The following is a 12,251-nucleotide window of genomic DNA, read 5'->3' on the forward strand; positions in this document are numbered from 1 at the left end:
TCTGTCACTTCTTTGTGAGGGAGAAAAGAGCTTAAAAGACTACCTGTACTACCTTCAGTAGTGTCCACTGATGGATCAGCTGTGTAGTTATGTTGAAGCTGTGCCTTTAACAGTGACTTTTTTTGTACTGTTCAGAAAATGCAAGCCAAAATTTAAAAATGGCATTTATGTATACATTTGGTTTTTATTTCTATCAGAAATATAACTTGGGTTAAATTACACGCTGAAATACAGTGGGGAATAATGCTACATTTTAAAGGGAGGTGTTTGTGATTTATATTAACTTAACCCTTCTGACTCCACAGTCTATGAATCTATGAAACTGCGCCCCCCCAAATCCCTTTTATACATATATCTACCCTGTCTAAACTGATGACTGGTTTTGATAGATTACTTCTCTGCTAAATTTACTTTACCATTACTGTAGATTAACTTTCAGCATGGAGAATATTGTCTCTTCCAGCATATTCAAAAAGTAACATTGCATTTTAACTAGAGTTTCTCCAGACCAAACCATGGTATTTCCTTAGCTAGTATGCTAGTCAAACTGGAATCATTTGCTGGATCTCACCCAGAAGTTAGTTGTTTGATTTAGATTAAAATGGATCATCATCACTCAGATGTCTACTTCCTCTGTCTTATAGTTCCAATCCTGTGTTGAAGATGATGTGGCCTGAAGGTAAACTGAGCATCACAGAGGTAACCAAACGACCCTTGACTGCTGCTACCCTTTTTAAGAACTCCATGATTGCACTAGTAGACAACCTGGCATCTAAGGTAATTATTCTACCCTGTCAAAACCAACTTTAATTTAATTAGTGATGCATTTTTCTCTGCAGTGGGGATACATTCTTTTCCTCGATTTATTAAATTTGCTCTGTTCCAAAATGAGCAATATTAGAGTTTTTTTCCTTTAAGTGAAGTTCCATTTCTAAGGCTACAAGTCTTACATTGAGAAAATGATTTCTTCCCCCCGCCCCAATCAGTGTAACTTTTTATTTGTGGATGAAGCTGGGATAGTTATTCAACTGAGATAAGCAGTGTGTTGCACCAAGAAAATACTCTTAACTTGTATAGAGCTCTCAAAGGTGATGAGCTTAATGCTGGCAAGTATTTTCTTTGTGTGCCTCTCCTGACAAGAGGTGACTTGTCTTCCTTATTTTGATTCTATACTTATGTGACATTTTTCTCTTAATGATAGGAGAGAGATTAAAAATTCTTCCTCTTTCTATGCAAGTAAGTAGGCTTATTATAGAAAGGTACTTAGCTTGAGAAGTGTACCCTTAAGTTAGGAGAGAGTTGTTGGGTTTGTTTGTTTTTTAAGGATAGCGGCTCAATTCAAAATGAGGATGCTAGAGAACAGCACACTCGAGCAACAATACTATGCCGATTTGCTTGGGTAGCGGAGTACTTTAGAAATGTTTAGGTGTCTAGTAATTATTGCTGTTGAGTACCTTGGTTAGAATTAGAGAGAGATTCTTTTTTTTGTGGGGGTGAGGAGGCTGGAGAAATATTGAAGGGTGAGAAGGTGGACAAGTAACCTTGAAAGCTGTTAATATTCATCACACACTTATAATTAAGCAATAACAGCTAAGATTCCAAATATTTTTTTTCTGCTGATGAATGACCCACGGTGCATGGGGAGACATAAACACTCAAGTGGTGTTCACTGTGAGAAATGTATTGTTCTAAAGTAGTCATTACTGTAATACGTTTAAGAATGCTATTTTTATTTTTGTCTCCAGTGGCATCCCCATCACTGTATCCAAGTTAGTGTATTTTCTTTCCCCCTCCCCGCCTGCCTCCACCCAGCCCCGAATTTTCACAGCTGCACTGGTCTAAATATGGTTGTATTGTAAATGACAAAGGACAAGGGAAAACCAGAGTGGAACAACGTGTACACTAATGATATTTTAGGCAGTTGTATTTTAGAGGATAACTTACACTAGAAGGATTGGATGACTCATGAATTCACAGTAGGGATGGAATTTTTAATTTCTAGTTTGTCCCTTGAAATATATCTCAAGTCAATTATGGCAAATGTGTTGCCATTTGAAGCCTAGCTGGCATGCCTGAAATGAATTAATAGTTTCAGTCCAGTTCAGATCATGCACATTTCTATCTCAGTTGGCAATCTTTGACTGGTTCACCAGAACAGTTAGATCAAATAGACCAGGAAGAGGAGACCTGTTCTATCATTAGGTTCTGGTGGGGTACCATATGGAAGCTTGCCCTGTCTCTGCTTATGCTTGCACTTATCTGACATCGGGCCTTCAGTTTTCAGGTCTATATGACACCATTCCCTGGTGCTAACTTGCTTAGTTTTAAATTTGAATTATAACCTGTCTTTTGGAACATATTTCTGGCAGGCTTTTTCCAGGCCATCAAATCCAGTCTCCTGTATTTGCTGGCAACTGTTACCCAAAGTTTTCCAGAAACTTAATATCACTTCAAACCCTCACATACCAGTAAAGGCACAAAACTATAAGTACCAGGGGAGATGGGCACTAAAGGCACAAACTAAAAGAGGAGAAAAGGACACTGCCAGTCCCTTTCCACTGTAGTGGGAGAAAAGTTGATTAATATGCTCAGAGGAACCCAGGAAGAGAATCATGCCATCTGCTGCAGAGGAAAGCAAAAAACCACTGTGATCCTTGCCAATATCACCTAGGGGGAACAAAATTCTTCCTGACCTCTAACTTCATGACCAGTTACTTCCTCAGTGGAAGAGCAAGATCCATTAGTCAAGAACCTTTGAGTTTTCTAAGTGATGTTAGCATCATCACATCCCAGTCAATCCTCCCTCCACCTGGTGCCTAGTGTTTCAGAAGAAGCTGAAAAGAAAAAAACCAGTAGCATTTATGAAAGGGGGTGAAGGACCTTCCTGGTCCTGGCAGGTGACCAGCAAAAGCACTGAAGTATGGGGCTTTTTAGGTATTGTTTGCACTGCAAAACTGTACCTCTATATACCAGCAGCAGACAAGTCATATACCAGTAAATAAAGAGAACCATGAGGGAAGAAGAGGGACTGCTGTATGCTGAAGATGGAGAGGAGATTTAAGGACAACCCTGTGATATCGCTCAACTGAATAAATATTTTTGCTCAGCCTTCAGTAAGGATTAAAGATGTAGCTGAGGACAATGTGTGGGTACCTCATGGCAATGAATACACATAGATGTTAGCACAAGACATACAGATGTTAGCACATCTAGTCTGGAAGCAAACTTTAGCTCTGCTTGCTGTCATAAAATCAAAAGGCCCAGATAATCTCCTATCTAGAATATAGGAAGAATTGGCACATAAAATAGCAATGCCTTTACTATGGATCTTCAGTGAATCTGTCAACTCAGGGACAGTACTTTACAACTGGAGTATAGGAAATTTAGTGCCTATTTTAAAAAGGTAGTGAAAAAGTGAGGCTGTTATTCTTATAAGCTTGTCTTTCTCAACAAGTCTCAGAGGCACCACCCTGATCTGCCGTTTGGCTTTCCCACAGATGTTCTTCCTCTTGCTTGGGCTGTGTAGGCTCCAAATAGTTAAGGAGATGAATGGGATTTGAGAGCTAAAGGATAGAGATAGAAGTGGCATGGAATTATATTAAGGCAAAAGTACAAATACTAATTGTCTTAGTTTCTCAAAGTTAGCCTTTCTGAAGTCCAAGAACCTAGTTATGGGCCTATTTTTTGTCTATCTTGCAGTTTACACATAACCATAAATTAGTTCTCAAATACTTTATAAAGTTAAGAATCCTATTCAAAGGAAGTTTCTTAAAACTAAGGTAAGATTAAAACCAAAGTATGCACTGGGAGTAGAATTGGACAGAAAACTTCACTGTTTAGTTTATGCACATGAGCAATCCACAGAAATGGATTTTAATCAGATGATGAGAAAAATCTTCAGATATCACAAAGCTAGTTTGTGTACATGGAACTTTTTTTTGGGGGGGGGGGGGGGGGGGGGGAGTGAGAGAGACCTGTGAGCACCAGTTGTGGTGAAGATTATAAGCTTTGTTACTTTGGTCAAACTGTCCGTTTCTCACCCTGAAACCTGAGCAAGAATGTAATTAGACTATTCTTGGAAAGTGTTTTCATCTCCTTCCGAGCAGCAGTAAAGTACAAAACAATCAACTAAGGAAATGGATACAAAGAACTGAGGTACATTCATGTTCCTGTTAGGTGACTGCTCTGAATCCATGCAAAGGTTTCCCAATAGACCAATTTGCACTAAAACATTGTACATATGCTATTCCAAATAATAAATGTTATATATTTGTAGAAGATGGATATAATAATAAACTAAAGATCTTAAAAAAGAAAAGGTAATTGGAAAACAGGCTTTTGAAGATGAAACTAAACTAGTTATAATATCTTTTTTTAAAGTGAAAATTACAGGTTACATGTTTAAGGTATATTTGGATATGGTCACTTAAAAATTGACAATTTTCTTTAAACTGAAATACAGCGGAAGGGAAGAGGGCACCTCAGGAACTTGTAGTCAGTCCCACGAGGGCTGCTTGCTATTCAACATGGGGAAAGGCTCTTGTGCAGGATCATGATATATTTGACCAGCTCTTTTTTTCAGATGGAGAGAGCCAGAGTCTACTTGCACTAATGTTTGAGGCTCAAACTCATTGGTACTTAGAATTGTCAAAATGCCTCATTAAGAAATTGGATTTTAACTGTTGAGGGTGTAACAGTCTATCTGTGTAACTCCTCATTTTTACTGGTGAGGGGGTAAGGGCTGTCGTGCATGTCAGTGAGTAAGAAAGACCCCCTAAAAAGCTAATTAAGATAATTTTTATTATAATCTTTCCATCTTAATCCCTCCAAGCTGTTGTTTTGCAGGTGGAGAGGAGGTTGTTCTGGGGTTTCTCGTGGTAGTAAGATAAACTTAATGAATTTTCTGCTGGTGATGTACAGCTCTTGTGGGTACAAGAGACATTTCATCTTGCTTGCTTTTTCCCTGGATAATAGAGAGTCTGTAATGCAGTTGTACACTGCTTAGCAATCTCTGATCATGGGGCTTTTAAATGGAAGTGCCTAAGTCACTGATGATGCCCAAAACTCAAGTGTTGGTCTGCTCCATGATTCAGCTCCAGTTTGAATGCCTGCATTTTAACCCCACCTACTTGCTACATTTCTATTACACTTCTGTGATATCTGAACAGAGCTGCCATCCATGAAATCCTCCTCCTACTCCTCTGCTGCTGGTTTGCCAAGAGCAGACACCAGCCTTCTGGTAAAGCTGTAGTAGAATAGCAATAAAACCTGTAATTTGGGGAAACGTCCCCAAAATGACACTTACGTTTAGTGGACAGGAAAAGAATGAGGCGGAGAAGTCGGAGAGTTCTCTATGAATCGTGTTGTAGTTTGTCATTAAGGAATTCAGTCTACAAGTTTCTTCATGCCAAATGCTGTTTGCTTTTGCCTTCTAAACTGTCTGTGTTTAATGAGTAACTCCATTTTGAAGTTATTTATGTAAAGTATTGTTCTCGTGCCACTGCCAGACAGCAGCTCCTTGCTAGGTGGGAGAACATCTTGCAAACAAATTCACTGAGCATTCAGTTTAATACACTGCCAAGGACCAATTGATATCACAGCAAACTAGCCAGTACAGCACAATTTTGGGTGCAGTTACATGGGTTTTGGCATGGATCAGCTGCATAATGGGGCGGGGGTGGGATGTTTTAATTTGGATATGGGTGTGGACTAACTTTTACAGTGAAGTGTGTGTAAGATACCTCTTTTTGTGTTGGGCTTTGCCATGGGAAAATTAATTTAGTTAGCTGGATTCCCCCCCCCCCCCCGCCCACCGGCTAACATCTTCCACCCTAGATGGCTTAACTAGTATTCCCTTAAAGCTGTCTACATAAGGCTGTCTTATCTGGGTCATTTGTTTTACCTTTCCCTGTTCAGTTTTTTAACAACTCCTTTGCAGATTCCTTTGATTTAATTCTACACACAGGCAGGCAGCAATATAAAAAATGAACATAGAAACCAAGTCACGCAGAATCATAAAAGATAATACTGACATTTTTCTGGACTGTCACATCAGGCTTTATCACCTGAGCTGTTGAGTCCGTAAAAGAACTTAAATCTTTATATTTTGGCTCCAGTTACAAAATGATTTTCAAATTGCCATGTTTCTGACCGGAGAAGTTTCCCCTAATGCTACAGTTTTGTAGACCTGCAGTCACTGTAGTAAGTCATAATGAAATAGATTATTCTTCATGAGAAAAGCACCTTGCTGCACTCTGTCTCATGGTTTGATGCCTAACTTGCAGCTTATTTATTTTGTCTTTCTTGAATGGTACAGACTAGAGGCCAAAAAAATAAAAAAAACCCAAAACAAAAGCAATAATATCTTTAGAATGTGTTTGACTCTTTGTACAGAGCAATTGCTAATTAATGTGACAAATAACAATGTGGTGGTGATACTGATGTCACATGGAATTAGTTACTGCCAAGAAGAAAATAAATATTTGAGAACATACTTTGATGGGCAAAAGGTGCGTTCAGGTTGCTGGTGCCTTACATTTATTAGTAAATAATAGCTAACAGTATATGACTTTCTCCAAAATGACTGAATACAACCACCCAACCCACTGAAAAACAAAAATACCTCAATAGAGACTATAGTTTTTCCAAAATACATAAGCGAATGCTTTTTTTAAAGCCTAAGCAGTTGTTTTCTTTATCTTTTAGATGTTTTTGAACTAAAAATAGGAATTATGATATCCTTGAAAAGGGAGGTGATCTTAATGCTTAAGCAGAGAATTGAAAGTCACGTGTCCATAATGCAGGGTGGAAGGTGGAAAATTTGGGTTCTCTTCTTGCCTTTGCCACCAACTATATGACTTTGAACAAGTAATTTAAATTCCCTACCACTTTTTTTGTCCATGAATAAATTGGAGATGGCAAATAAGACAGTGGTAGTCAGAGCCTGATTTGTTGCCCAAGACATTGGGTCTTCAATTGCAGCTTCTGTAGGAATTATTAGAGAGGTGTCTAATGTACAAGACCTATCCAAAAATAGTCAGTTAATTCTTAACAGAAGAATGTATTGCATAACAAAGAATAATCCATGTTTTTTTTAAATTTAAAACTGTTAAACCAACCTTTAAAAAATCATTCCCTGCCTTTTTTGTTAATATGTACTTGTGGATGATTCAAAAGGTTGTTCAGTTCAGCACATGTGCCTAACTATGAAGTCAAGTTAAATATTTGTGGATAACCACTGGCTAATTGATGGCTCTGATCTCTGTAGCATAGAACCATAGAAAATTAGGCTTGGGAGGGACCTCAGGAAGTCATCTAGTCCTACCCCCTGCTCAAAGCAGGCCCATCCCAAACTAGATCATCCAGCCAAGGCTTTGTGTCTAGCTGGGTCTTAAGTCTCCAAGGATGGAGATTCCACAACCTCTTGGGGTAACCTGTTCCAGTGCTTTACTACCGTCCTTGTGAGAGAATTCTTCCTAATATCTAGCCTAAAATTCCCTAGCTGCAACTTCAGACCATTGCTCCTTGTTCTGTCATCTGCCACCACTGAGAACAGTCTAGTACATTGGTTCCCAACCTCAGGGTGCAACCACAGGGGGTCCTTAGTAGGGTTGGGAAGGGCCTGCATGCACATGCACACTCATGCACATGGCCCAGGAGCAGCAGGCAGGTGGGGCAGGGCTGCCGCGCACAAAGCGGGCAATCCCACCCTGGGTCGCTGCCACTGTACTCTGCTCCCAGCAGCCCCTGTAGTGTTGGGTTGGGAGGTCCTGTTGGTGGCCAGTTTAGGGTCACAGAAAAAAAAAAAAAAAAAAAAAGGTTGGGAACCACTGGTCTGGCAGATTTAAGTCCTAAATATATAGTTCAAAATATATACCCTTCCAGACATGTTCTGGGAGCGTACTGTCAGAAACATCAGTTGCTTTTGATATATTTTCCTGGAAAAGGGGAAAAATGAGTTTTCACATTCATCTTAAATACACATGGGCTAATTTACATAATTGCAACACAAAGGTATGGACTTCATCAACATGTTATGTTTCTGTGCTTTCTTCTTGAGGATTTTGCCTTGATTGGAGGAATGCCTGGGTCCTTCTTTCTCTTCAAAATATTAGAGCTTGAACTTGCTCTGACTGATAGTAATATGTATGAGTCGTTGCAGCCCTAAGATCATACTTGTGACAGGATTGGGCCCCAGGGGCAGCTGTGACACCCCCTGGTCTTGCCCATCAGGTACTAAGTAGAGCCCTCCCAGCCCATCCATGCTGTAGTACACCAGTTCCCTTAAGTGTAGGGTGACCATCTGTCCCAATTTAGGTGGGACAGTCCTGGATTTTAGAGGCTGGTTTTGGCTAGCTATTGAGAATTATAATGAGCATCCTGGAAATACAGGGATGCGGGTTACAGTCTGGCTGGGAGTTGGAGCGGTGAGGATTGCCTTGCAGGCGAGCAGGCAGGCATTGTTGCCTGCCCAGCACACCACCCTGTCCCAGCTGATTTGTGAGAGTACAGAGGGTGGGGGGACAGGCAGTCTCCTGGATTTCCTGGAAGATGCTCCAGATTTCCTGGATTTCCATATGGTCAGACTATTTAAGGGCTAAATTTGTGGCCTCCTTTCGCCCCTGCGGCCACACCCATACCTCATAGATGTTACTTTAAATTGTCCACTGGGCCTGGTGGCCCTCTGTTGACCAACTAATCCACCTAGCCTGCTGGGCCCCTGACCCTGGCAAGGCTCTCCTCTCCCTGGACCCCTGGCCCTGGTCTATTTTCTTCCTGTCCTGAGCTTCTGCCCCTTTTCAGGCTTTAGCCCCTGCCCCCTGTGGCTTAAGTCTGCTTGGTTTTGGCCTTCCTGCTGTGGCTGTAGCCTTCTGCTCTCTGGACCCCTGGTCCTCGCACAGATGTTGTGGCCCTATCCCATACCTCAGCCTTCTTGGTCCCTGACCCTGGACCAGAGTGCTTCTGCTCACACTCCAGTCAGCCTGCGGGGCCCTGGCCCTGGCAAGGCTTTCTCTACTCTCTGGGCCCCTGGTCCTAACTCCCTTCCAGGTTTTGGTCCTTTTTGCCTAAGCCTGCTCTGACCGTAGCCCTCTACTCTCTGGGCCCCTAGCCCTGCACTACAGCTGTAGTCCTCTCAGCCCTCAGCCTTCTGGGCCCCTAGCCCCAGGCTGGACTTCTCTCACTGGTCTTGGCCCTCCTAGCCTCAGCCTGGTCCAGCCCACAGCTCTCTAGGTCCCTGACCCCAGGCTTGGCTGCCTAACTCTGGCGTTAGCTCTTCCAGACTTCGCTTAATGCAGCACACCAGCCTCCGCCTCCTGAGTCCCTGAACCCAGGCCTGCTAGGCATCCCTCCATAGCTTAAGTCTTGGTATGTGTGCCCGTCAGGCACCCTTTATAGTCACTCCTGGTCTGCCAGTATTAATAAGAACATAAATACAAGCCCACTGGGTATCTAACAAAACTCTCCTTTCACTGGGTCTTAACTTTCCTGCAAGTCGCAAGTCCCGCTTCTACTTTACTTGCAGCTCTCAGGGACTTCTAGGATGCTGGTCAGTCCACCTTCTGCAGCCAGCCTGCTCAGGAGCTACCTGCAGGGCAAAACCAACTATCCTTGTTCCTAGTGTTGGGCTTATGCGCCTTGGATTACAGCACTGTCCTTTCTGCTCAGGTGACCCTAATTAAGCACAGGGAGTTTCCCTTTAGGCTTAAGAGTCAACCTGCTTGTTGTGGTGCAGCTAGGTCCTACCCAGTGCTTGCTTCCAATTTTCCTTATTGGCCCGTGGCTCCCTGTTATGCTGCAGTTTTGTTGCTTCCTCTCCTGATTTAGCTTTCCTCTGAATCCACTTGAAAAAGCTTCATCTCTAGTATATTTATCTTTCCATCACTTGTGCTAGTTGTATAATTAGTTACAGTATCTCTATTAAGCATCTTTTTCAAAGTATCTGTTTCTCAAATAATCACCGTATTTTCTTGCCTACCATGTGCCCCAAAATAAGACCTGGATCTTGTTTTTTGGAAGGCAGAATGTAGAGAAGTTTTTTTTTCTCCCCAGTCATGGCCAACTATGTGACATTGTTTCTGGGAGGACTTACTCTGAGTGTCCAGGAAGTGTTGCATCCTGATTCCCAGGAGACAGTCTGGGTGAGGCAGGAGATACTTCCTGGTAAGCCCCAGATCCTTGCAAGTATCAAGACTTACTCTTTTACTGTGAAAAGTTATTTATATAAATTCCTGTAAATAATACAGTGTAGTTTCCACACCACAAGCCTCAACAAGACTGCATGTGGTAGCTTACTTGCCTTGAACCAGCTCAATTTATGCTTCAGGCACAAGCCAGAGTGCTCAGCCAGTTAGCTACTACAGATTCCTTAGTGACTGAGAGAGCTAGTACTAGACTCGGCCCCTTCTGGTTTCTGAGCCAGAGAGTAGCAGGAGCCATTTTGGCAGCCGCTAAAGTAGTGTCTGCATGCTTCTAGCCAAGAAAAATCAGTGTCTCCACTTAAGACATGCACCCCTATTTGGAGGACCGATTTTGGAGGAGATGGGGGGAGAAGGGTCCATGTGATATGTGAGTAAAGGTTAGAGCCTGGAAAAAGCACTTTTTAAAATTGGAGGTGAAAAAAATGCCTCTTTTCCATTCCCCATTTATAAAATGGATGATAGCTTCTCTCTATTGCAGAATGGTTCTATGAGTGTGAATGCATTAAAGATGGAAGGGTCCAGGTATCCTGGTAATGGTAACCAGATAAATATTATCATAAAAGAATTAACTGGTAGTGTTGTGGCTGTTGACTATCCACCTTACAATTTGGGCTGGTAAATATGATACAGGAATGTTAATTAAAAGAAGACTGTAAATTACAAAAACTACTTCTGAGCAACACTAAACCAAAAGTTCAAATTGAAGCCAAGTGATTTGCCCTGATTCTGAGAACCTGAAATAGGAGTGCATCATTGACCTCTCTGGATTTCTCAGTTGCTTGTGTCCCAGCCTGAACACTTACTCCAACCTACAATACTGCATGTGAGCTATGCTTCAATTGCATGTAAGATCACAAAGTGCAATGCCTGGTATATCTGACAAATGGTTACTGACAGTGTTGGAAATTGAGTCCCCTCTCTGTTCATAGTCCTGGAAAAATGTGACAAACTTCCTAATGATACTGTCATCAGTATACTTCGACTCTGACCTGGAAGTATCACTTTTATGGTCCGTTCAGTCCAATAAGGTTAATTGCTGCCAATTTGGGGATTTGGGTTTTTTGGATTTATTTTCTTTTCTGTGTTGGAACCTGCAATTTAGGAACTCATTCTTCATAATGTGGTCCACAGATCCATTACAGTGGGTAGTTAACTTGGGACCAGAACTTTACTTGTCAGATCCTAGCAGCAGCAGGGGAACATTTGTCTCTGAAATTCCCTCTAGCTTCCCTCTGCTGCTACTTCAGCCATTGACTTGGCCAGGTATACCTACTTGAAAGCTTTTCTGAGGGAAATTCAGAAAGAGGTTTTGGTTTGGCCACCCTCTTGGACAGAACTACATTAAGCAGTGGTCAGACTTGCCAACTCCTAGGCAACAAGTAACACCAGTGATCCTGATTAAACCACAAAGACTAACAAGTCCCAAAGCCTTCTAAATAAAAGCAGCATTCAACTTGCTGGACAAGGAGTTGAGGACCTGATCTGCTAGCCTAAAACACTTGCATGCTGGCTCTGAATGGCTGGACAAAGAAAAGTGAAACGTGAATGCCAGTGGTGGGAAACAAAGGGGAATACAGGCAAGATTAAACTAGGGGTGCACCAGCAGAGATTTTTTGGGCCGATATCGATGGCTGATTTTTAAGGAGCTATATCGGTCGATGCTGATCCGATTCCGATATGCAGCATGGCAGCTTGGAGACCAGTGTCAGGCTGGTAAGTCTGTTATGGTGGGGAGGGAAGGGAAGGGAAGGGCAGATCGAGGCCCCCATGGTGAGGGAGGAAGTGGAGCAGGCCCAGGCGCTGCACAGCTGGGGCGGGGTGCAGACAGAGCTGCAAGCAACTTGTCGGGGGAGCATGGGGGGAACAGCTCCTGCCACTGTGTGCACCCTGGGAGGGCATGGTGGGATGTGCCCCGGATCTGTGCGTGGGGTGAGGGCGGGCTGCCGCTGCGCACTGGGGTGGTGCTGGGCTTTTCCCTTTGGGGGGCTGTGCTGGTCTGTGTTCAGGGTGGGCGGCGGCGGTGCTCAGAGGGAGGGAAAGGTGGAGAGGGGG

The 12,251-nt window shown here is 42.6% G+C and overlaps 1 protein-coding gene across 1 annotated transcript in view; it reads left to right on the plus strand.

The window, feature by feature from the left end:
* The window catches only part of MYO1D (myosin ID), a 263,721-nt gene that overhangs the window by 85,476 nt on the left and 165,994 nt on the right, over window positions 1-12,251 (plus strand). The window contains exon 14 of the mRNA XM_025207321.1: window positions 645-777. Within this exon, the coding sequence (XP_025063106.1) occupies window positions 645-777 (133 nt within the window). The remainder of the gene's footprint in view (window positions 1-644; window positions 778-12,251) is intronic.

Source organism: Alligator sinensis, unplaced genomic scaffold, assembly GCF_000455745.1.
Source record: "Alligator sinensis unplaced genomic scaffold, ASM45574v1 scaffold919_1, whole genome shotgun sequence".
NCBI lineage: Eukaryota > Metazoa > Chordata > Crocodylia > Alligatoridae > Alligator > Alligator sinensis.